The sequence below is a fragment of the Myotis lucifugus genome, unplaced genomic scaffold (assembly GCF_000147115.1).
Source record: "Myotis lucifugus unplaced genomic scaffold, Myoluc2.0 scaffold_313, whole genome shotgun sequence".
Lineage (NCBI taxonomy): Eukaryota > Metazoa > Chordata > Mammalia > Chiroptera > Vespertilionidae > Myotis > Myotis lucifugus.
Window position 1 is genome coordinate 944,539 of NW_005871361.1, and position 23,226 is coordinate 967,764.

At 44.1% G+C, this 23,226-nt stretch overlaps 1 protein-coding gene, 1 non-coding gene and 1 pseudogene across 3 annotated transcripts in view; all 3 read right to left on the minus strand.

Annotated features, from left to right (window-relative positions):
• The window catches only part of MRPL48 (mitochondrial ribosomal protein L48), a 49,911-nt gene extending 42,577 nt beyond the window's left edge, over positions 1-7,334 (minus strand). The window contains exon 1 of the mRNA XM_006100461.3: positions 6,899-7,334. Coding sequence (XP_006100523.1) covers positions 6,899-6,919 — 21 coding nt within the window. The 5' untranslated portion in view covers positions 6,920-7,334. The remainder of the gene's footprint in view (positions 1-6,898) is intronic.
• Positions 7,335-18,525: 11,191 nt separating this feature from the next.
• On the minus strand, positions 18,526-18,688 carry LOC111828266. The gene has a single exon (XR_002832072.1). It is a non-coding gene; the product is annotated as a U1 spliceosomal RNA (small nuclear RNA).
• A 3,346-nt stretch (positions 18,689-22,034) lies between these two features.
• On the minus strand, positions 22,035-22,641 carry LOC102438039 (annotated as a pseudogene). Its single transcript, XR_002832068.1, has one exon. The product of XR_002832068.1 is annotated as a mediator of RNA polymerase II transcription subunit 22 pseudogene (transcript).
• Between the last annotated feature and the right edge of the window lie 585 nt (positions 22,642-23,226).

The following is a 23,226-nucleotide window of genomic DNA, read 5'->3' on the forward strand; positions in this document are numbered from 1 at the left end:
TAAAAATCACAATTAAATCAGATACTAAAAGACTTTGTAAAGTATGTGTGCAAAATGCTTAACCTAACATAAAAGATAGAGAGTAGGCAGCTGTGAGCCAGGAAACAGGAACGCCAGCTGGCTCCCCCACCTCTAGCCACCATATTGTGGACCTTAAGAAGGAAAATAACTGCAAAGGACTCCTCATGGTTAACTGGGTCCAAATTCCTAACCAGAGTCTAGCAGCCATTAGGGACAGAGGCTTCTGATGTACTCTGCATTTCAGGGAAAAGGTACAGACTGAGTTACCAACCTCCTGCTCTATGTTCAGAGTCAACCCTTATAAAGGAGTTCCTGGTAACTATATTTTGACCAGTGGGCTGAGACCTGCCTCATTCAATGAGAACTACTCAACCATATCCTCATTTGCATACTTACTGGCCAATCAGATCAACTCCACAATGACCAACTAGAATATGGGATTCTGACCAATCAGAGCAGTGCTAGTTGAACCAATCAGAATGTGCAAATTTGTATTCCTCATCTGCATAAAAATGGACCAATCAGGGATTAGGGCAGGGACTTTAAATAAGGGAGCCTCCGCTTTGTCCTCATGGAGTGCACTTTCTCAGTTTCCACCAGAGGCTGTGCTTCCCAGGTTTGCAAGCTGTTCATGTGAGTAAAGTTTCTGCCCCTTCACCCCATCCTAAATTGGGGACTCCTGTTGGGGTTGGATTGGTGGCAGCAACCTTTTGTCAACAGTACCTTGGCTAGTGCTTCCCTCTGAAGTTAGAACAAATGACTCTAAGGTTCCACCAGTCCCAAGATCTGTCAACCATCATCACAAGCAGAAGAGAAATCCAGTGAACAGAATATTCTTAAATGGGTCACTTCATACAGAGGAAGTATTGGATGGGAAGAAAGATCTAGATGAGACTGATTTTTCCTCACTTTAATTGTTCAGAGTCTCTATAATAGCAAAGGATGTAATTATCTAAAAGCCAGGCTTAAAGGCTGACAACTTTCTGGAAGACATTCAAACTGTGGTGTGAACGCTGCTTCCTTTCAGCTCTGGGAAATGTGCTTCCTCTCCCTGCAATGCTCAGCAGTATTTATCAGGACCAAAGTAATCTATTTTGGGACTGCATCCACAAATACCCCCTCCTCCCAGTCAGCAAATGAAGAGCAGCTCCAGCTCTGGAGCAAATGGAAGAGGAGGACAGTCATGCTAGTGAATGAATGAATGAGGACACAGCTGCCACAATGGGATATAAAAATACTTGTCCCAGGAGCTTGGGAGCCAAGAACTGGAAAGGACTTCACAGCTATCAAAGAAGAGAAGTCAGGGGGCAAAACCTTATAGTTCACTAGAGGCCTGGTGCACTAAAATTCATGCATGGGGGGGGGGGGGGATCCTTCAGCCCAGCCTGCACTCTCTCACAGTCTGGAAGCCCTCAGGGGCCTAAGCCGCAGTCTGGCCTCCCTCTGCGGGAGGTGACCGGCGGGCCAATAGGGGGACAGCTCCAGCTGGCGAGTGGCCAGTCCTGCCCCCCAATTGCCTCTCTGCCACCGCCAGTTGCTGCTGCCGCCCCCCGATTGGCATCCCCTCCCTCTGCCCACTGGCACCCACCTTGGCTGGCCTGGCACCACTCACTCGCTGGCCCTGCCCGCCTCCCCCCACCGACCGGTCGTTCCACCATTCACTCATTTTGCATATTAGGCTTTTATTATATAGGATGAGCAGCCTTAGACACCAGAGCCCCAAAGTGGGTAGTGCCAGCAGTGGGTCAGGAGCCCATGAGGAAACAACTGAGAGGTGTTTTTTGAAGACTAACAGAATATATCTGTATATTAACAAATATTATTTAAAATAGCATTTTTACTATTATTTATTGAGTACATCCTTTGTGCTAAGCACTTTACACATACTCTTTATACCAAAGGTAGAGTCATTATTGAGATAATTGTCTGTTTTATAGAGGAAAATACAGAGGCTTAGGTTCAATTGCTCAAAGTTATAAGCTTGGTCAGAGGTGCCAAGAATTCAACCCCAAGTCTGACTGAATCCAAAGCCCACGATTTCCATTCTGCCACTTACCTCTCAAAAGAGTAATACCAATTCATATTAGTGAAATGAATATGCTCATAATAGCCTAAATAATCCTATTTGTTAAGCACCTGCTATATGCCAAACATCATTTCCTTTACTGCTCACAACGATTTTGTGAGGTAGATATTTCTACTCCCGTTTTACTGTGAGGATACCAAAGCTCAGAAAGGTGAATTAATATGTCCAATGCACATAGCTAGTACATATGTTCTAGCTGACCTTTTTTAAGTTCTTTCAAAACTGCTTTTGTTTATAGTTTTCCTCTAGCCATTCTCTTCTGATGTTGAGGTTGTTGCATGGCTATGACTTAAAGAATGACAGACTATCAAAGTCAGTCTTTGCACTGAGTCTTTATGGCAGTTAGGGGCACCGGTTATAAATTCACAAAGACCTGGGTTTGAATATTAGCACTTCCAATTTACTAGCTGTATGATCTTTGGCAAGGCACTAAAGGAACTCATGGCCTCAGATACTGTATGATTTCATTTATACGAAATGACCAGAACAGACAAACCCATAGAGACAGAAAGATTAGTGGTTACCAGGGGGTCGACAGGGGTATTAGGGAATGATAAGTGACTTGTTATGGGCACAGGGTTTCTTTTTGGAGTGATGAAAATATTCTGGAACTAGATAGTGGTGATAGCTGCACAGTTTTGTGAATATGCTAAAAACCACTGAGTTGTCCACTTTTAAAGGGTGAATATTATGGTATGTGAATGATATCTCAGTATTTTTTTAAAATGAAATATCTGGCCTCACATCATAACTGCTAGATGGCCCAATTCCCTAACATCCTCCAGGACTAAATTCAGTTCAAAACACCTGTGGTCATCTCCTGAACTGTAAGCCCACTCCCCTACTGTCTCCCCAACTCTCATCCCCATACTTCTCTGCACATTCTCCCTTGATCCAAGCCCCACTGCTTCTCTCCCAATTTCCTTGGGGCCCTCTGAAATTCCCAGTGTGTTCTCATTTCGGGGTTTTTGCACATGCTCTTTATCATTAAAAAAAAAAAGTTCTATCATTCTTTAAGTCATAGTCATGTAACCACCTCAGAATACTTTCCTGACTGTGCAGACTTGCTTGGATCCTGCATGTTACACATCCATACAACACCCAGAATCTTTCTTTTATGGCATTTATCACACAAAGTTACCTATTTAATTCGTCTGTCTCTTTTGCTAGGAATATAAGTTCCATGAAAACAGGAAAAGCTACATCCCAGCATCTAGCACATTTTCTACACAAGTGCTCAATAAACATTTTTAAAAGTGATTTCACAGAGAGAGGGAGGGAGAGACAGAAACATCAGTGATGAGAATCATTGATTGGCTGCCTCCTGCATGCCCCAAACTGGGGATCGAGCCCGCAACCCCGGCATGTGCCCTGACTGGGAATCGAACTGTGATCTCCTGGTTCATAGGTCGACACTCAACCACTAAGCTACGCCGGCTGGGCTCAATAAATATTTACTGGTTGAATTAATAAATGCCTCCAAACCTTACTTCCTTATCTCTAAAGAGGTTATAAAATATTTACCTCATAGAATTGTTTATATGATTAAATTAGATAATATATAAAAAAGGCTTAGCAAGTGCAAGGCACATTGTTAATGGTAGAATAAGTAGCATTGATGATAGCGGTGGTGATTGTTCAGCTACTCATTTACTAAACAATATATATCTTAGTGTGTGATGGGTGCTGAAGATAAACCATGAACAAAGTAGAAAAATGCCCCTGTCCTCCACTTACAGTCTAGTAGTGACCAGGATATAGTGAACTTCTTGACAATTTTCCTGGGATTTTGAACTCCCTGCCCTTCTAGGCACTGTACATTTGTTTCCTATTTCCTATCTTCTTATGTCCTCCTAATTCATGTCTGTTGATTTGTCACTTGTTCATATGAACTCTGCTCCATGTTAGCCCTCAATGGTTTCACTTGAACTATGGGATCTGCCCCCATAGTTGAGTAGCTCTTTCTGGGCTGTCATCTGGATCAATCAATATGTATTCTGGGTTTGATGAAAATCAGCATTAGTGTCTTAGTCAGATCCACCCTGTTCTACTACTACTTTTTTTTAAATGTTTTTTATTTCAGAGAGAGAGGGAGGGAGACAGCGATAGAAACATCTATCTCTATCAGTGTTTATTAATTTCAGAGAGAGAAGGGAAAGAGAGATAGAAACATTGATCGGCTGCCTCTTGCATGCCCGTACTGGGGACTGAGCCAGCAACCTGGGCGTGTGCCCTGACAGGGTATTGAATTGGCAACCTCTGGATTCATAGGTCAATGCTAAATCACTTAGCAACACCGGCCAGGTCTGTACTACTTCTACTGACCCAAGGAGGCACATGAATCCATCCAGTTTTATTCTAGTAACGCTGGGCTTCTCACTCATCTACAATCTGAGATTATTGTAAGCTAAAAATGTCTTAGGGTCCCGAAGAAAGATAATTGAGCTAGGAGTTTGAAGTACTATTCTTAGCTTTACCAAGTAAGTATCATGTAATGTCAACATTTATTCAATCACTTATTCATTCAGTACCTACTGTAGATGAGTACATTTGAACACAAAGAAAATACAGTTGCCTACCCTTAAATATTTCTAGTGAGGATGGCAGATGTACAAATTATTTATTACATTGCAATGTGAGATCAGTATGATGGACTGTATAGGTCACAAAAAAGGAAGGATTGACAATGGGGAAGGTCAAGGAAAGCTTTCATTCTTCATTTCACAGATTAGGAAAACCAAGATTATTATCAAAGTAAGGAGATGTGAAATACTCAGAAAAGGAAAGACAGTGGGGTCTTAGAGAGGTGGAAAACCTAGGCCCGTGGTCGGCAAACTGCGGCTCGCGAGCCACATGCGGCTCTTTGGCCCCTTGGGTGTGGCTCTTCCTAAGCCTTAGGAGTACCCTAATTAAGTTAATAACAATGTACCTACCTATATAGTTTAAGTTTAAAAAATTTGGCTCTCAAAAGAAATTTCAATCGTTGTACTGTTGATATTTGGCTCTGTTGACTAATGAGTTTGCCGACCACTGACCTAGGCTATAGTCTCAGTACTACCACTTAAGAGGCTACTGTCCTATAAGCAAGGAGTTCATTCATTCAAGCATTCAGGAAAACATTTGAGAAACTATTATGTACCAGACAGTGCCAGTAGCGTCCATATCCTCATCTTGTACCTGCCGGGATCATCTCATAATATTATGAAGAGCAAATTAAATTATGCAGATGAAGCCATTTATTAATTACAGAATAATGTCAATATTCCTATTTGTATAGTCCTACATGCCTTACAAAGTAGTCTTACATTATCTTCTATGTCTTAGATTATAAACAACAATTTCACATAGTGGGCATCATGACCTGCATTTTACTGATGTGAAACTGAAGCCGAGAGAGGTCACATAACCTGCCTAAGGTCATACAACTGGCAAGAGAGAGAATCCCATTGGTTTTCTTCGTAACCGTAAGGTATTAACGAACACTCCCAGACAGGCTGAGACAAGGATGCTCATAAGACTGCACATGATTAGGTGTCAAAACATAACACCAGCCAGGAGTTCAGAGAATAAAGAGGCGCGTTAGCCGGCGTACTCAGAAACATCTTGCGGGAAAGATGCGGTGAGCTGGGCCTGAAGGATGGAGCCTTTGGACAGGCGGTGAGGGCACTTCAAGTGAGAAGGCCCCACAGGATCAAGGATCAGGAATTAAGCATTTGGCAAAGGAAGGACAAAGCAGCGGCGGATGAAACAGTCTACAAAGGGGTGGAGAAGGGGCAGCGGCATCAGACTCGGGAGGGCCCTAAACGCCCGCATGTGACGGCCTAACGACAGGTTGGCATGGGCTCCCTGGAGCCCGGAATGGTCAAAGCAGGGTCCCCCCCTCCCAGCATCCCTCGGCATCAAGGCAAGCAGAGCAGGAGCACGGAGCCACCAGTCTGACTGTCTTTAACCATAGAAGCTGGAAACTTTCTGATTGTTTTCTATTATCCTTTCACTAGATCTGGCCAATGCTCACCATTTGGCTCAGGTGAACCACAGTGAGTTATTTCACGCAGAATGAAGTGGGCTTGGGCCCTGAAGGAAACGAAGCCGGAGAAATGCAGGGGCTGCCCCCAGATAATTACTAGTCGATCCATGAGCAGCGATGAACCTGCTAATCTGTGCATCGAGGAAGTATAGTCTCCACAATTAATACCGAAAATAAAATTCTGACATAAATCACTGAAAAATAAGTCATTATTCTGAGAAGCACAACTGACAGAGCACAACTGAAATCTGTTCGATCTGTTAAGAGGCCAAGGGAGGGCCAAGGAATACCTTCATAGCGGCGCATCGGTTTTACTGCAGTCACTTGAGGTTTCATAAGTAAACATGTATTTTATTACCACCCTTCCCTTAGCGCCAAGTAGCCTCACATCCCAATCAGTTCAAGTCAAAAAGGGTATTCTTAGGAAAAATTCTGGAACTTGATGAGTTAATACAAAGATAAAATGATCTGGGGCCTATCCTGGTGCTGTGACTCCCGTCGTGGGATCGTCTCTTTTCAGGCCGCTGGGCGGCGAGGGCTGAATTGCGTGGCGCGCAGAACGGTGCGGCCGGGCGCACCCGGAGCGGAGAGGAGGGAGCGCAGCGCTTTGATTACAAGGCGCCGCGTGTGCTGCCGGGAAGAGCCTGGTTTTCGCCATTTTCTATACCCGGATGTCTGCAGGGGCGGTGATAGTCCGGGCCACCTCCCAGCCCTGCTCTCCCCGCCGCCTCCCCCGCGCGCGGCGCGCGTGGAACCCACGTTACCTTCCCCAGAGTTCCGTTCATCCTTTGCTGCTGCGGCCTGTTACTGTGCAAAATGAAGATCGACCCAAGCAGCTGCAGCCCCCGGGCGGCTCACAACACTGACGGACCGGCCTTGATCGGGTCCCGTCACAATCTCCGACCGAGACTCCCTCAACTCCCGCAGCACCTTGGTTCCGGCAGCTTCTGAGACTCGATGTCCAGAAATCTTCTGCAGACTCCGCCCTCCCTGCAGCTCAAGTATCACCTTCACTGCTTTCTCCAGGCAGAATTGATCGCTATCCCTCGTCGCCTAGATACGTGGCACACAATTCTGCTCTTTTGTCTGCCAAACTATATATTGCTTCCGTCTCTTTCCCATATTTGATTCTGAGTTTCTCAAGGACTGAGATCCCGTCTGATTAATTCATTCAGGCGCCTAGCACAGGACATGGAGAGCAGACTTCTAACCTCGGTTTAAAAACTGATTACCCGCCCCGCCCCCCCCCCCCATAAATAAATAAATAAATAAAATAAAAGCTGATTAATTCTAAGTAAGCTTTTCTGACATTCACTTGCCTTGTAGCCCTGGAGGGGTACCTCAGTTGGTTAGAGCAATGTGCCGATATGCCAAGGTTGCTGGTTCGATCCCCGTCAGGACACAACAATCAACCAGTGAATGCATAAATAAGTGGAACAATAAAATCAATGTTTCTTTCTCCCTCTCAAAAAAAATAGTAATAGTTGATAATAACTATTCTTTAGAGGGACTACTATGGGCAATGCATTATGCTAGGTACTTAACTGTGAATTTACCTCTTTAGATGGTCTCTTAGCAACTCTGCCTCAATTTACCTACATAGCCTTTTGTAGCTCTTTGGAATTTAAGCATAAAAAGGATTGATAAAACAATAGGATAAAAAATCTTGACAGGGTTTCTGACAACAAAGCAAGCTCCCTATCACTGAAGCCCCATTCATGTTTACCAGTTTTTACACCTTGCTAAGAACAACAATAACAAAAACAGCAGCAGTAGCAATAATAATAATAATAATAATAATAATAATAATAATAAAAGCAACAATAAAAATAACTGCATATTTGTTATTTCATTTGCTGTTCACCTTTTTTTTCCACTTGATACTCCCTTTATGTGACCAGGTACTCCCTTCATACACAGAGTTTTTGTATCTCTGTGATTGGAAATCTCCATTGCTTTATAACTGTTTATGACTTGGTCTCCCTACTAATCTCTATGAGCCACTTTTTTAAAAAAAATGTATATATTTGCCCGAACTGGTTTTCTCCCTTTGTAGTTGAAGGGAAGAAGATAGATGGCTTGCCTAAGCTTAAACAACTGGTACATAACAAATACTGGGCAACACAATAGATTTTTAGCTCTGGAGGTTCCTTTTAATGGTCAGTAACACCAAAAACAAATTAGAGGCTCTTGAGATCCTTCCATTGCCAACTCTAAGCCTCAAACCAACATTCTGTGAATTGGCACTTACAACAGCACACACAAATTTGGGTCATAAGCAACTTTACTGAGGAACTGACAATGAAATCAGCCTTTCCTAGATAAGAATGGTAGCTAACTGCACTGAAACACCAGCTTCTTCTTCAATCTGTAAATTTCTCCTCCACCTCCAGACAGATGTCTCCCAATCTTTGTTCATTCATCTTTGTACAGAAACTGGTATTCTTTTTTAAATAATTTATTTTTCTACTTTATTTTTTAATATATTTCAATTTTTTATTTTTAAAAGTATTATATATGGCCCTAACCGGTTTGGCTCAGTGGATAGAGCGTCGGCCTGTGGACTCAAGGGTCCCAGGTTCAATTCCGGTCAAGGGCATGTACCTTGGTTGTGGGCACATCCCCAGTGGGGAGTGTGCAGGAGGCAGCTGGTCGATGTTTCTCTCTCATCGATGTTTCTAACTCTCTATCCCTCTCCCTTCCTCTCTGTAAAAATCAATAAAATATATTTTTTTAAAAAGTATAACATATGTCTCCTTTTCCCCCCTTTGACCTCTCCCAGACCACCCCCGCCCCCCAGCTCAGGCCTTCACCCCCCCCCCACCATTGTCTGTGTCCATTGGTTCTGCTTATATGCATGCATACAAGTCCTTTGGTTGATCTCTTACCCACCACCCCACTCTCCCCGTCTTCCCTCTGAGGTTTGACCAGAAGCTGGTATTTTTTTTTTTAAAGCTGGTATTCTTAAGGGAGTATTCTTCCCTTTTCTTTGTATCTCCAGCATTTGGCACAGGCCATAGAACATAATGAAGCTCCAATAAATGTTGAATGAAATAATGAATGAGTGAATATATAAAAGTTCCTAGATGTTATTATGGATTTTGAATTTTCCAAGATCCTCCACCACAAATAAAAGCATGGAGGAACTCTGCCTTTCTGGTTTTATTTTTACAAGCCAGCCTTCTTTAAAACCTCTTTTAAAAAAACACCTGCTTCGGTCCTCTGCACAACCACATCAGAGAAAGCCTTAGGGAACAAGAGAGAATAAAGGGAGGCCCTTTAAAGGAATATGTTTGATCTCAAGTTAAACTTCCTTTAAAGTAATACTTCTATGATGCCTATTATAAAGAGTTTCCCAAGGGTGGCACAATAGCTCTCATTTCTGGCTTAAGTGAAATATATGTATTAAGCTAACACCAATTGAAAACTATTTTAGCTTCAGTAGGACTTTTCTGCCTTTTTTTTTTTTGGTATGGTTTTAGTACAAAGAAAACCATACTTAAAAGAAAAAAATGATACAAGGCCATGGGTGGAAGAGAGCTGGCGACCTAGGAAAAGTCAGAAAGGGATGGCGCTGACTCCCCAGACTTTACCAGGAGTTTTCTGCTTGTGCAGGGATGGGCTGAGTGAGTGGGGATTACCTAGCCCTGGAGAGAAGGAGAAAGGATGATGAAAGAGGCTGCAAGAGGAAAGCTCAAGTGGTTAGTGAGATCATAGAAGCCTGTAAGGAGGGAGGGAGAAATTGTACCCAGAACCACTCACCAAGCAGCACGGTGTACAACTCAGCCGAGAATCTTTCTGGAAGCCCAGAACCCATGTTCAGGTTACTGGGAGAAGACCTACTGCACAAAGATCCTTCAGCATAAGGGCAAGAATCCTTGGACACCTAAGAGGCTATCCCTCCGCCCCCCTTATTCTCATTCCTTTAATCACTTACACCATCTTTCATAGCTTACAGCATGACTCAACATAAGAAAAACTTCTCTAAGGAACTAGGAAGAATCCTTTGTAGTTGTTGCTGCCCAAGCCCCAGATATCACAAGTGTACTGAAAAATAGAGACAGAGCCTGGCCAGTGTGAGAGTCAACCCATGAACCAAAAGTCACTGTTGATTCCCAGTCAGGGCAGACTCGACCCCCGGTAAGGGGTGTGCAGGAGGGCAGGAAGCAGCTGATGGATGTTTCTCTCTCATTGATGTTTCTATCTCTCTATCCCTCACCCTTCCTCTCTCTCTAAAAATTAATAAAAACATATTTTAAAAAATAGAAACAGAAATTCCTTAATTTCACTCTAACAAACCAGTGTGGTTCTCCTGCCTGGCAGTCTGAGATTAGGAGGCACAGGTGCAGATTTTACAAAATCATGATGGGGAGGCCAATTTTGAAATAAATCCCTCAGAAAATAGTAATACCTCCTTGACCTACTGAAATAGAAGCTTCTAACCTTCATTTTCAACTATCCTCTCTGTCTTTATTTGAATACCTCCTCCTCTTTTAAAAAAAATTTTTTTGTTGATTTCAGAGAGAAAGGAAGATAGGAATATCAATGATGAGAGAGAATCATTGATCCACTGTCTCCTGCATGCCCCACACTGGGGACTGATCCTGCAGCCCAGGCATATACCCTGACCGCGAATCCAACTGTGAGCTCCTGGTTCATGGGTCGATGCTCAACCACTGAGCCATGCTGGCTGGGCAAATGCCTCCTCCTCTTTACCTTCACATCTACTTCCCAACGTCCACTTTCACTGTCTCTCATCTGAACTGGCTTCTAATTCATTTACCAGCCTTTAGTCTCATTCATATTCTAGTTTATTTCCAAAGGTAGCCTTCCTGAAGCTCATATCATGAAGATCATGATTTAAAACCAAAATAGATCAACAACAACAAATAAATAAATAAAGCCCTAGCCGGTTTTGCTCAGTGGATAGAGTGGGCCTGTGGACTGAAGGGTCCTGGCTTCAATTCCGGTCCAGGGCACATACCTCAGTTGCAGGCTCCCAGCCCTGGTCAGGAGCAGGTGGGAGGCAACCAATCATGTGTCTTTCTCACATCAGTGTTTCTCTCTGTCTCCCCCTCCCTCTTCCACTCTCTCTAAAAATCAATGGAAAAAAATATCCTTGAGTGAGGATTTAAAAATACAAACAAACAAATAAATGAAACCAAAATAGATAAAAACAAAGCAAAACCTTCAATAGCTACATATGGCCCTCCAATTTAACAACACTTCCTATCTTGGCATTCATAGTTCTTATGATTTATCTCCAATTTACCACTCCAGCCACTCCTACGTATATACCCTTTGCTTCTCCACTGATAACTCTGTTCACCATCTTTTCCTACACCTCCCTTCTGGACTTTTCATTTGTATTATAGTTATTTGCAGATGTGTTTCTCTGATCACCAGGGCATGCTCCTTGACTTTAGAATCCTTGTCTGATTCAGCATTGTGTTTCTCTCAGCATCTTTATAGCATGGACATAGAGGAGGCACCAGAAATATTTGTGGACAAACATTGGACTTGACGAAGAACACTAATACTTTGCCACCAAGGTTTGCTAATCAAATGGTTCTCATGATAAGCTCCTATTTGAGTCTCTGAGAGCCTTCCTTTAAAAAAAGAAAAAAGAAAAATATACTGTAAAAATATGGAAAAGACTGAAAAGTAAAATAAAACAAAACAAAAAATCCACACCAGCCAAAGACAATCAGGATATTAACATTTCATTGAATTTCTCCTTTTAAAAATAATATTTTAAAAATAGTTTCAATATAGACTGCTTCCAATTTTAGAGACATTTTTGTTTCCAGTATATTCTGATATAAACTATTCCCTAGTTTATTAAAATGCATTGCAAATATCATTTTATAGCTGCACAATATTATATTATAAAGATGTACCATTGGATCCTAAATTTTTTACTTTCAATATTACAGATTATACTAAATTTTCATGTTAATATTACTTTCTTATGATAGCTATCATGAGAAGTAGAATTAGTTCTATGTAGATTAATTTTGAGGCTATTGGCATATTTTGCCGAATAGCTATATTTACTTGTTTCTTGTTTTACCACACCTTCATAATAATTGAATTTTAATATATTTGAAAACTTTCCACATTTGGCAAGTAAAAAATTGCATATCAAAAATATTTGCAAATTTGGTAATTTATAAGGTTCAGTTTTCGTTTTCATTTTCTGTTGATTGAACCTTTCTTCATATTTTGTTATCCAATTGTATTTCTTTTGTGAATTGCCTGATCATGTCCATTACCTACTTATCCTTTTGAATCTTACTACTTTTACTCCTGACAATTTCAGCTTTTTATTCACATTCTTATTATGTTTTAGGAAGCAGCTTATATTCAGGGAAAGAACACCATACTAGAGTTTAAGAAATCTGGGCTCAAGTCCTACCACTACTATTATGTGACTTGAATGAGTTGGAGCAAGTCACTTCTTCTCCTCAGCATCCAAATCTGTACAATGAGGGTGATGGACTCGGAGCTCTCAGATCAAGGCAAAGGCCAAGTGGACTAGGCTACCATCCAGAACTCCCGCCTTCTGCTCTAATTATATCAGCTCCCCATTTTATCCTATATAATAAAAGCCTAGTTTGCAAATCGTCCAAATGGCAGAATAACCGGTGGAACGACCAGTCGCATTGACCATCAGGGGGCAGATGCTCAACGCAGGAGCTGCCCCCAGCCCATAGGCCCCACTGGTGGCCCCATAGAGGGAGGCAACCGGTGGGGGTGGGGCCAGCTGGAGAGCAGGCCGGTGCCACCCCCCACCATTGCTCTGCCAGTCGCCTCAGCGGGGGGTGGGACCAGCGAGTGGGCAGCGTCAGACCAGCCAAGGCGGGTGCCAGCGGGGTCCCCCAATCACCCCACTGGTCGCCCCACACATCGGCCCTGATCGCCAGCCAGGCCTAGGGACCCTACCCATGCACTAATTTCACGCATCGGGCCTCTAATATATATATAATTTCTAAGGCCCTTTCAACTCTCATGGTCTTGGATGCCATTATTCTGCCATAAATAGACAGTAACCCAGTTAGATAACATTTCTATTATTGTTATTTCCATTTTACAGATGAGAAAACTAAGGCTCAATCCAAGTGAACATATTTTTCAAGTCTGGATAAGAGGAAGCCAGACCTTCTGACTCTATTGTGGTCCATAGCCCCTTCTTGAATCCAGAACCACCCTCTCTTTCCTGTATCCTAACTCTTTCTGAAACTGGACTACTCAGCATTTAATGGTTTTCCAGCATGTACTAGTATATCCTAACAATGAAAAACTCAACAAATCTCCACCCTAAATCACTTGAGATAATTCTGTTCTTTCCAAGCCAAAGAGGCAAATTCTTCAGAGTAAAACAGAAGTTACCCTGAGTTAATAATGCTATCATGGCATAAGAAGTGGTCATATGAACTTAAGAAAGTTACTATACCACTTGGCTTTTGCCATATCTCCTCTCCCAATTATCTGAATTATTATGATTCATTAAAAGTTACAAAACAGCCCTGGTTCTGATACACCAGTGTTGTAGGTCTGATCCCTGGTCAGGACACATATAAGAATCGATCAGCACTGACTGCATGACTCAGTGCTTGAGCGTCACCTATGAACCAGGAGGTCACGGTTGGATTCCTGGTCAGGGCATATGCTAGGGTTGCAGGCTTTATCCCCCAGTAGGGGGCATGCAGGAGGCTGCTGATCAATGATTCTCTCTCATCATTAATGTTTCTATCTCTCCCTTGCTTGCTCTCCCCTCCTCTCTGAAATCAATAAAAAGATATTTAAAAAGACTCAACCAATGAATGCATAATGAGTAGAACAACAAATTGATGTTTCTCTCTCTTCCCCTTACTCTCTCTAAAATCAATAAACAAAAATATTTTTGTTTCAAAACTTTCTTTTTAAAAATTTTATGCCATCCAGTAATAATAACAAAATACAGTGCCTTCTAAAAAATTTTTTTTTAAATATATTTTATTGATTTTTTACAGAGAGGAAGGGAGAGGGATAGAGAGTTAGAAACATCGATGAGAGAGAAACATCGATCAGCCGCCTCCTGCACATCCCCCACTGGGGATGTGCCCACAACCCAGGTACATGCCCTTGACCGGAATCGAACCTGGGACCTTTCAGTCCGCAGGCCGACGCTCTATCCACTGAGCCAAACCGGTTTCGGCTTCTAAAAAATTTTTATTGTTGAAAGTATTACATATGTCCCCCCTTTCCCCCACTGACCCCTTCCAGCCCACTGCTACCCCTGGCCTTCACCACCTTATTGTCTGTGTCCATGCATGTATGCATACAAGTTCTTTGGTTGATCTCTTCCCACACACCAGGGCCGTCTTTTTTCTAAAAACACTTTCATAAACATTTTTCCAGTTGTTCTTCAACACGATCTTATGAAGCAAGCAAAGAAGTACTTAAAATACTCATCACAAGGTGAGGAATTAAGATTCAGAGAGTTGAAGTGGCTTGCTCAACATCACACCTTTTAAAGAGCCAGGTTTTTGGTCTCCTAGCCCAGTGCTCTTTTATCCAATTACTACCTCTCAACATTACCTCATTTATTTGGATACCCCTATTCAGGCCAATTTATCATTATTATAAAACCCCTGAGCAGTCCATTGGTTTCATGGAAGAGACCCAAAGAGACCAATATTTATTTCTCTCCTATCAAATAAATAAGTGAACCGATTCATATAAAATCCCCCCTTCCCTGCCCTGCTTTTACTTAGAAATGGTAGAGCACGACAAACAGCATTTAGATACCTAGTACAGCTCCTGCCTAGGAAGAAATTAGGGCTGGAGTCCTGACTTATTTCTTGACCCGTTGGTGAAGACTTGTTAGAGCCATTTTGATACAAGAGAGAGATTGACTAGAGCTAGTAAAAGGTGACATTCTAAATGTAAAGGAGCCCACACTTGAGACAGCTCTGATTGTTTATACTCCTACATTTAGTGAAAGTTTGGACTTGTTTCTTCAGAAGTCCTTACCACCCTCAAAATAGGATGATTCCAAGTTTCTCAAGATTGTAATACTCTAGAATCTAGAACCCTAAGACTGTTATGTCTGTAAGGGCTCTAAAATCTTGTAATTCTTGTGGAACAACTTTATAAAGGGAAGATGAAGTCATGGATTAGCCAGTTCTTACCTGCCTCTCCTACTCTATCTGCCCCACCTCCAATGAGTTATTCACTTAAAGTTCCAAGTGCTTAAATGCCCATTGGAAACAATGAAAATAATGGCACATTCACCCATGGAATACTTTGCAGTGGTTCTCAACCTTCCTAATGCCGCGACCCTTTAATACAGTTCCTCATGTTGTGGTGACCACCAATTTCATTGTTACAAATTGAACATAATTAAAGCATAGTGATTAATCACAAAAAATATGTAATTATATATGTGTTTTCTGATGGTCTTAGGCGACCCCTGTGAAAGGGTCTTTCGACCCCCAAAAAGGTCGCGACCCACAGGTTGAGAACCGCTGCTTTATAGTATGCATAAAATTAAAATGACAAGGAAAAATACTTAGCATGTAATAAAACAATACAACTTTTTTTACAGCATTGTCCCAATGATATTAAAACAAGAGAAAAAAATAAAAGAATGACCAAAGGTAATCATGATTGCTTCTGGTTGACAGGATAATTAATAATTTTTCATTTCATTTTCATTTTAATGCTTTTTATTTTTACTTTGATACTAACGCTCTTCCCAATCTTCTAAATTATGCATATATTTTATAATCAGAAAGAAACGTTTTACGTTCAAACGTGTGAGGACACACTCCAATTTATCTCGGAGTTGGGAGGTAGAGTCGTCCCAAAGGAGAGGGAGGAGCCACTGAGCTTTGACTTGGGCTTTGCAGGGGGAGGAGGGATTAGCACTGACGGGGTGGGGACTGATAGCTCAGCTGGAGTTCAACCCGGAAGCGCTGACGGTGGCACCAACCGGGCAAAATCCAGCAAAAGTGGGAATTACGTGGCAGCTGCAACCAGCCAGCAAGGCAGGCGTGGTCCAGGCCGCCCGCAACGCCCTCGGGGCCCATGCCCCTCCTCCCATAGCTCCCGCCCCTTGTCTGTTCCCATTGGTCCGCTGAGCCAAGTTTGGTCGTTGGGGTCGCCCATCTCTCGCTGGCCATGCTGAGTGTGGCCGGACGCAAGAGGGTGGGGCCGGGCGTTTGCTCCCACCGCCCCAGCCGCACCCTCCCAAGTCGCGGACTCCATGCAAACTGTGGTTTGCCTCCAGGGAGCAGGGCCTTTGTGTGACGTGTGGACGTCCTCTGCGCTGCCTCCAGTTCTGCAGAGGCCAGTCAGTGGGTTTTAGTTTTGGAGAGGTGATGTCATCACAAAACCTTTACATGGTCCTAACGCCCATGGTTAAGGTTTCAGAACTACAGAAAATCAGAGATCCTTAGAGATAGAGTGACCAAGCCATTCATTGTTCAAATCAGGACAACTTGGAGAGCCTAGTGATGGCCAACCTTTTGAGCTCGGCGTGTCAGCATTTTGAAAAACCCTAACTTAACTCTGGTGCCGTGTCACATATAGAAATTTTTTGATATTTGCAACCATAGTAAAACAAAGACTTATATTTTTTGACATTTATTTTATATATTTAAATGCCATTTAACAAAGAAAAATCAACCAAAAAAATGAGTTCGCGTGTCACCTCTGACACGCGTGTCATAGGTTCGCCATCACTGGCCTCTAAGGGGATACTATTAATAATTACGATTGGCACAACAGTCATAAATGTGGACTGTTCTGGAACTTACAGCCACCCTACCTAGAAATCACCTGGTCTTAGGCCTAGCTCATTTTTACTTTTTAAAACGTTATGGTAAAATGTATATAACATGAAATTTTCTATTTTAACCAGTTTAAGTGCACAATTCAATGGCATTAACTACTTTCACAATATTGCACAACCATCACCATTATAATTTCCAAAAATTTTCATCACAAGAATAATGCTCCTGTGAACATTTCTGTACACATTTTTGTGTGGACATATGTTTTCAATTCTCTTGGGTGTATACCTAGAAGTGGAATTGCTGAGTCATATGACAGCCATATGTTTAACATTGTGAAGAAAAAAACTGATTTTCAAAGCGGTTGCACCGTTTTGTATTCCCGACAGCAATGTCTGATGGTTCAAAGTGCTCCACATCTACTTTAATACTTGTTTTTTTTTCTGTTTTTATTTTATTTATTTATTTTTAATCCTGACCCGAGGATATTTTTCCATTGACTTTTAGAGAGGGTGGAAGAGAGAGGGAAAGACAGAAATATAAATGTGAGAGAAACACATCGATTGGTTGCCTCCTGCACGCTCCCCCACCAGGGCCCCTGCAACTGAGGTACATGCCTTTGACTGGAATCAAACCTGGGACCTTTCGGTTTGCAGGCCGATGCTCTATCCACTGAGCCAAACCAGCTAGGGCTCTGTGTTTTTAATTATTAGCTATGCTAGTGAGTTTGATTTGTATTTTCCCAGTGATTAATGATGTTGAGTATTTTTTCATTTGATTATTGGTCATTTATATGTCTTCTTTGGAGAAATGTCTATTTAATCCTATGTTTGTTTTTCATTTGGTTGTTTTTCTTTTTATTGTTGAGTTGTGAAAGTTCTTTATATATTCTGGATACTAGACTCCTATCAGATTTATAATTTGTAAATATTTTCTCCCATTCTAAGTGTTATCTTTTAACTTTCTTGATAGTATATTTTGGTGCATAAAAGTTTTCATTTGTAATGCAGTCCACTTTATCCTTTTTTATTACTTGTGCTTTTGTGTCATATCTAAGGGACCATATCTAAGAGACCTAATGTAAGGTCACAAAGATTTTCACTTATGTTTTCTTTTCTTTTAAAAAAAATATATTTTATTGATTCTTTACAGAGAGGAATTGAGAGGGATAGAGAGTTAGAAACATTGATGAGAGAGAATCATCGATCAGCTGCCTCCTGCACACTCCCCACTGGGTATGTGCCTGCAACCAAGGTACATGCCCTTGACCAGAATCGAACCTGGGACCCCTGAGTCCACAGGCCAATGCTCTATCCACTGAGCCAAACCGGTTAGGGCTGTTTTCTTTTTTTAAAATATGTTTTTATTGATTTCAGAGAGGAAGGGAGAGGGAAACATCAATGATGAGAGAATCATTGATTGGCTGCCTCCTGCACGCCCCCTACTAGGAAGAGATCCCGCCCGCAACCCGGGCATGTGCCCTTGGCCTGAATCGAACCTGGGACCATTTCATCCACAGGCCAACTCTCTATCCACTGAGCCAAACCGGCTAGGGGCATCCACTTATGTTTTCTTATAAGAGTTTTATAATTTTAACTCTTTTCTTCCCCCAGAGGAGAGCACGAACACAGTCCCCCACTACCACAAATTATGCAGTCGAGTTTCCCACGTTTAAGGAAATCATAGGGGTCAGCATATCCAGGGTGCAGTGCATAAGCCTGGCCCCGGAAAAACCACCTTTGTGACCATGGTATCTCCCCTGCCTGTAAGCATAATGTTGACAACACATCTTGCCTTCTTGGGATAACTCTTACTTGGTCATGGTATATAATCCTTTTTACATGCTGCTGGATTAGGTATCCTAGTATTTTCTTAAGGAATGTGTGTAAGGAGTATTGCTCTGTAGTTTTCTTTTTTCCTTTAGAGGTCTTTGTGTAGTTTTAGTCGCAGGTTAATACTGGCCTCATAGAATGAGTTGGGAAGTGTTACCTCACATTCTACTTTTTGGAACAATCTGTGAAGTATTAGTATTAATTCAAATTTAAATTTATAGTGTAGTCATCAGGTCTTTGGGAGAATTTTTTTTTTGTCGATAGGATTTAATATTTTTATTTGAACGATTAGGTAGAGGGTGGTACATAGGGGAAAAAAGAAGCATATTTAAGAGCAAAAGCATAAATGGTGGACATTTATATTTTATGAAGTTTGGATGCCTGTAGGACTTCCAAAAATACATCAAGCAGGTAATTTACTATATAAATATTAGTCAAACATCAGTGGGAGAGCCAAGTTACACACAGAGCTCTTGATTTTCAGTCTATTATTCATTCCAATATAATTTACTATCTTCTAGGGCAGCCGTGGGCAAACTACGGCCCGTGGGCCGGATCCGGCCGGTTTGAAATGAATAAAACTAAAAAAAAAAAAAAAAGACCGTACCCTTTTATGTAATGACTAGAGGCCCGGTGCACAAAAATTTGTGCACTCGGGGGGGGGGGAAGGGGGTCCCTCAGCCCGGCCTGTGCCCTCTCGCAGTCTGGGACCCCTCGGGAGATAACGACCTGCTGGCTTAGGCCTGCTCCCGGGTGGCAGAGGGCAGGCCCAATCCCTAGGTGCAGCCCCTGGTCAGGCTCAGAGCAGGGCCGATTGGGGAGTTGGGGCGCCGCCCCGTCATGCACAGAGCAGGGCGATTGGGAGGTTGTGATGCCACCCTCAGTCACGCTCAGGGTAGGGCCGATTGGGGGGTTGGGGCACCACCCCCTATCACACTCAAGGCAGGGTCGATGGGGAGGTTGCGGCGCCACCCCCTGTCACGCACAGAGCAGGGCCAATCAGGGGGTTGGGGTGCTGCCCCCTCTCACGCACAGAGCAGGGCCCATCAGGGGGGTTGGGGCTCCGTACCCTGTCATGCACAGAGCAGGGTCGATCAGGGGGTTGGGGAGCTCCCCCCTGTCACGCACAGAGTAGGGCCGATAGGAGAGTTGGGGCACCCGCCCCCTGTCACACACAGAGCAGGGCAGATCAGAGGGTTGGGGGCGCTGCCCTCTATCACCAACAGAGCCGGACCGATCAGGGGGTTGGGGCGCCGCCACTCTCACACTCAGGGCAGGGCCAATGGGGAGGTTATGGCTCTACCCCCGTCACACACAGAGCAGGGCCCGTCGGGGGGGAGGGTTGGGGCGCTGCACCCTGTCACGCACAGAGCCGCAGGGCGATCAGGGGGTTGGGGAGCTCCCCCCATCAGGCACAGAGCAGGGCTGATCAGGGGGTTGGGGCGCCTTCCCCTGTCATGAACAGAGCAGGGCGGATAGGGAGGTTGTGGCCCCGCCCCCTGTCACACACAGAGCCGCAGGGCGATCAGGGGGTTTGGGCGCTGCCCCCTGTCATGCTGATCCCAGTGCCGGGAGGCATATTACCCTTTTACTATATAGGATAGAGGCCTGGTGCATGGATGGGGGCTGGCTGGTTTGCCCTGAAGGGTGTCCTGGATCAGGATGGGGGTCCCCACTGGGGTGCCTGGCCAGCCTGGATGAGGGGATGATGGCTGTTTGCAGCTGGTCACAACCCCTTCAGGGTGGGGGTCCCCACTGGGGTGCCTGGCCAGTCTGGGTGAGGGGCTGAGAGCTGTTTTCAGGCTGGTGGGTGACTGAAGCTCCCAACCACTCCTTTTTTTCTTTTTCTTTTTTATTCTGGGCCAAGGCCTCTGCTGCTGAAAGCAGGTATCTGGTTTGTTTCGGTTCTATAATCGAAACACTGTATCATCTCCAGCTCTGAGATCCCGGCGGGCTGAAAGCTGGTTTCTGGGGTTTTGTTTAGCTTCTATATTTGTTACAATGTTTCAAACTGCCAGCTCAGAGGCCGGCAAGGCAGGCGGGGAACGTTGGAGTCCTCCTTCATTGGAGCAAGCAAGCCTCATGTTCGCTTCCAGCTGCCTGGCTGCCGGCCGCCATCTTGGCTGGCAGTTGATTTGCATATCGTCCTGATTAGCCAATGGGAAGGATAGCGGTTGTATGCTAATTACCATGTTTCTCTTTTATTAGATAGGATGTTTACTTTGAATTTATATTAGTTCACACAAACACTCCATCCATGCTTTTGTTCCGGCCCTCCGGTCCAGTTTAAGAACCCATTGTGGCCCTCAAGTCAAAAAGTTTGCCCACCCCTGTTCTAGGGTCACCAAGGTTTACCCTAAGCTGCTTTTTAAGAGCTGGGATTAGAGTGTCATCTAATAAGACAACAGAAATCATATAATGAAATCATCACTTAGCTCTTACCCATGATAAAGACTGAAAAATAAATAACTCAGTGTCTCTGTGTTTGGCTCACAGTGATTGCCTTTTAGAATCAGGGCAAAACTTGTAGAATAGTCTAGTGTACCAATTAATTAACACTAAAAAATAAATAGATGAATCTACGTATAACCCAGTTATACTCTTTGGATGGTCCCAATCCCTCTGGACATTTGAAATTGTACATGCCTTTAAAAACAAAATAAAACAGCTGGAGTCACCATCCCATGCACAGGATGGTCATATAAAATGAATTTCAAATTAAAATAAAGTAATTTCAGTAAGTCCTAAATATTTTATGAGACATGCTTATGCTTTAAAAATTATTTCTTGTGTATCTGAAACATAAAAAATAAAAAATAAAATGGTTACCAATAATAAATTGTCTTTATTCAACCATCTCGCACACAAATGAACAACCAGGATATGTACCGCAGAACCAGGAAGGAGCCCGCGCCAGCTCCTGTGTGAACCACACCCCCAGCCCCAGTTCTGCAGGGGCCCCTGGGCGAGGCGGCAGGGTGGCTGCACAGGGGCCTGGTGTGGACTTGGCCAGGACTGCCCACCCACCCAGCGCCCCTCCCCACGTTAAACAGCAGGCTCAGGTCCCAGCAGCAGCCCGGAAGGTAGTGAACCAGAGGTGCCTGGAGGAAGAGTGGGCCACTCTGGAAATGGGGGGATCTACTCTCCCTCCACACTCCTGGGGGGCTGTCCCTGGCCAACGGGGTTTCCAAGGAGGCCACAGCCGCTCCCCAGCAGCAGCCAAGGCCGAGCGGGGCGCCAGAATTTGTTGCTAAGATCCCAGGGGCTGGTGGAGAGAGCGGAAAGGCTCAGGCATGCTCTGTGGGGCCAGGCCCGCTAGCGTGGGAGTAGGCAGGGGCGGCGGGCTGCAGGGGGCCAGCGCTGGGCTCTGGGGAGACCCGCAGGGGGGCCGCGAGGCTATCGGCAGCGTCTGTGTCGAGGTCTAGCCTCCAATACGCTTCGCACAGAGGCAGATCGTTAGCTTCGCGGAGACTGGAGCTGGACGAGTAGTACGCCTCCTCCAGCTGGTAGAGGTCGATGGAGACCTCATCCCGCAGGGCGGTGAGCTTGCTGTCGCACTCCTCCTGCAGCGCCTGGAGCTGCTGGTTGCGCTGGTCGATGGCCTGGTTCACTGAGGGGAAGTCGTTCAGGATCAGGAACTGCTTGAGGTCAGAGACCAGCTTCATCAGGGACTCACCAGCTCTGACGATGTTGGAGGCTCGCACGTGAATCTCGTAATTGTCCTGCTCGCCTTGGGTGGCCCTGGACACCTGGGTCTCATCCTCAATCTTGGCGGTCTTGATGATCTCGGTGAAGTTGTCCATCATTGACTTGATGTCGTCCTTGAGCCGCTTGTGGTAGGACTGCAGCAGGGTCTCCTTGCTCTGCGGCAGGGCTCTCTTCTGGGCCATGGCGGGCCTCCGACTTTGCAGGCTGTTGGGGTCCAACCCCAGCAGGTCCAGGGGTCCCTAAAGATGTGGACGGAGTCGGCGAAGAAGGAATGACACGGAGACAGGGTTCAGTTGATCAACATAGCGAGGTTCTCTCACCAGGTTCTGCCCAGGCTCTCCAGCCAAGTTCTGTTTTTTATGGTCTTGTTACATCTGTATTTATACCAGTTGATTTTAATCCTGTCAATTTCTATTCCAAAGGTTAGGGCGTTTCTTATCTCCATTCCAGGGAGTAAAGATTATGTGGCTTAAGGGTGATTGTTTGTAGTTAAAGTGATTAACTACCCTCCTGGCATTTAGTTAAGAGGTTTTATTCCCTCCCCTAACTTTCAGGGAAAAATCCCTACCTTGGGGAAACAACCTTCGGAGAGGGTGGACCTTTGGTTAAAACTACATAGAGCCAAGAAGGGTGAGCAAACATATTTAAGAACCAGTATGCCATAATACGCCAGGGTCCCTTGAAACATATGCTGTGCAGAATGTTTCTTTCCCTGCAGCGACTGTGTCAAGCAGCAAGGATGGACCGGCTTCCGGGCAAATTCCCCCCCCC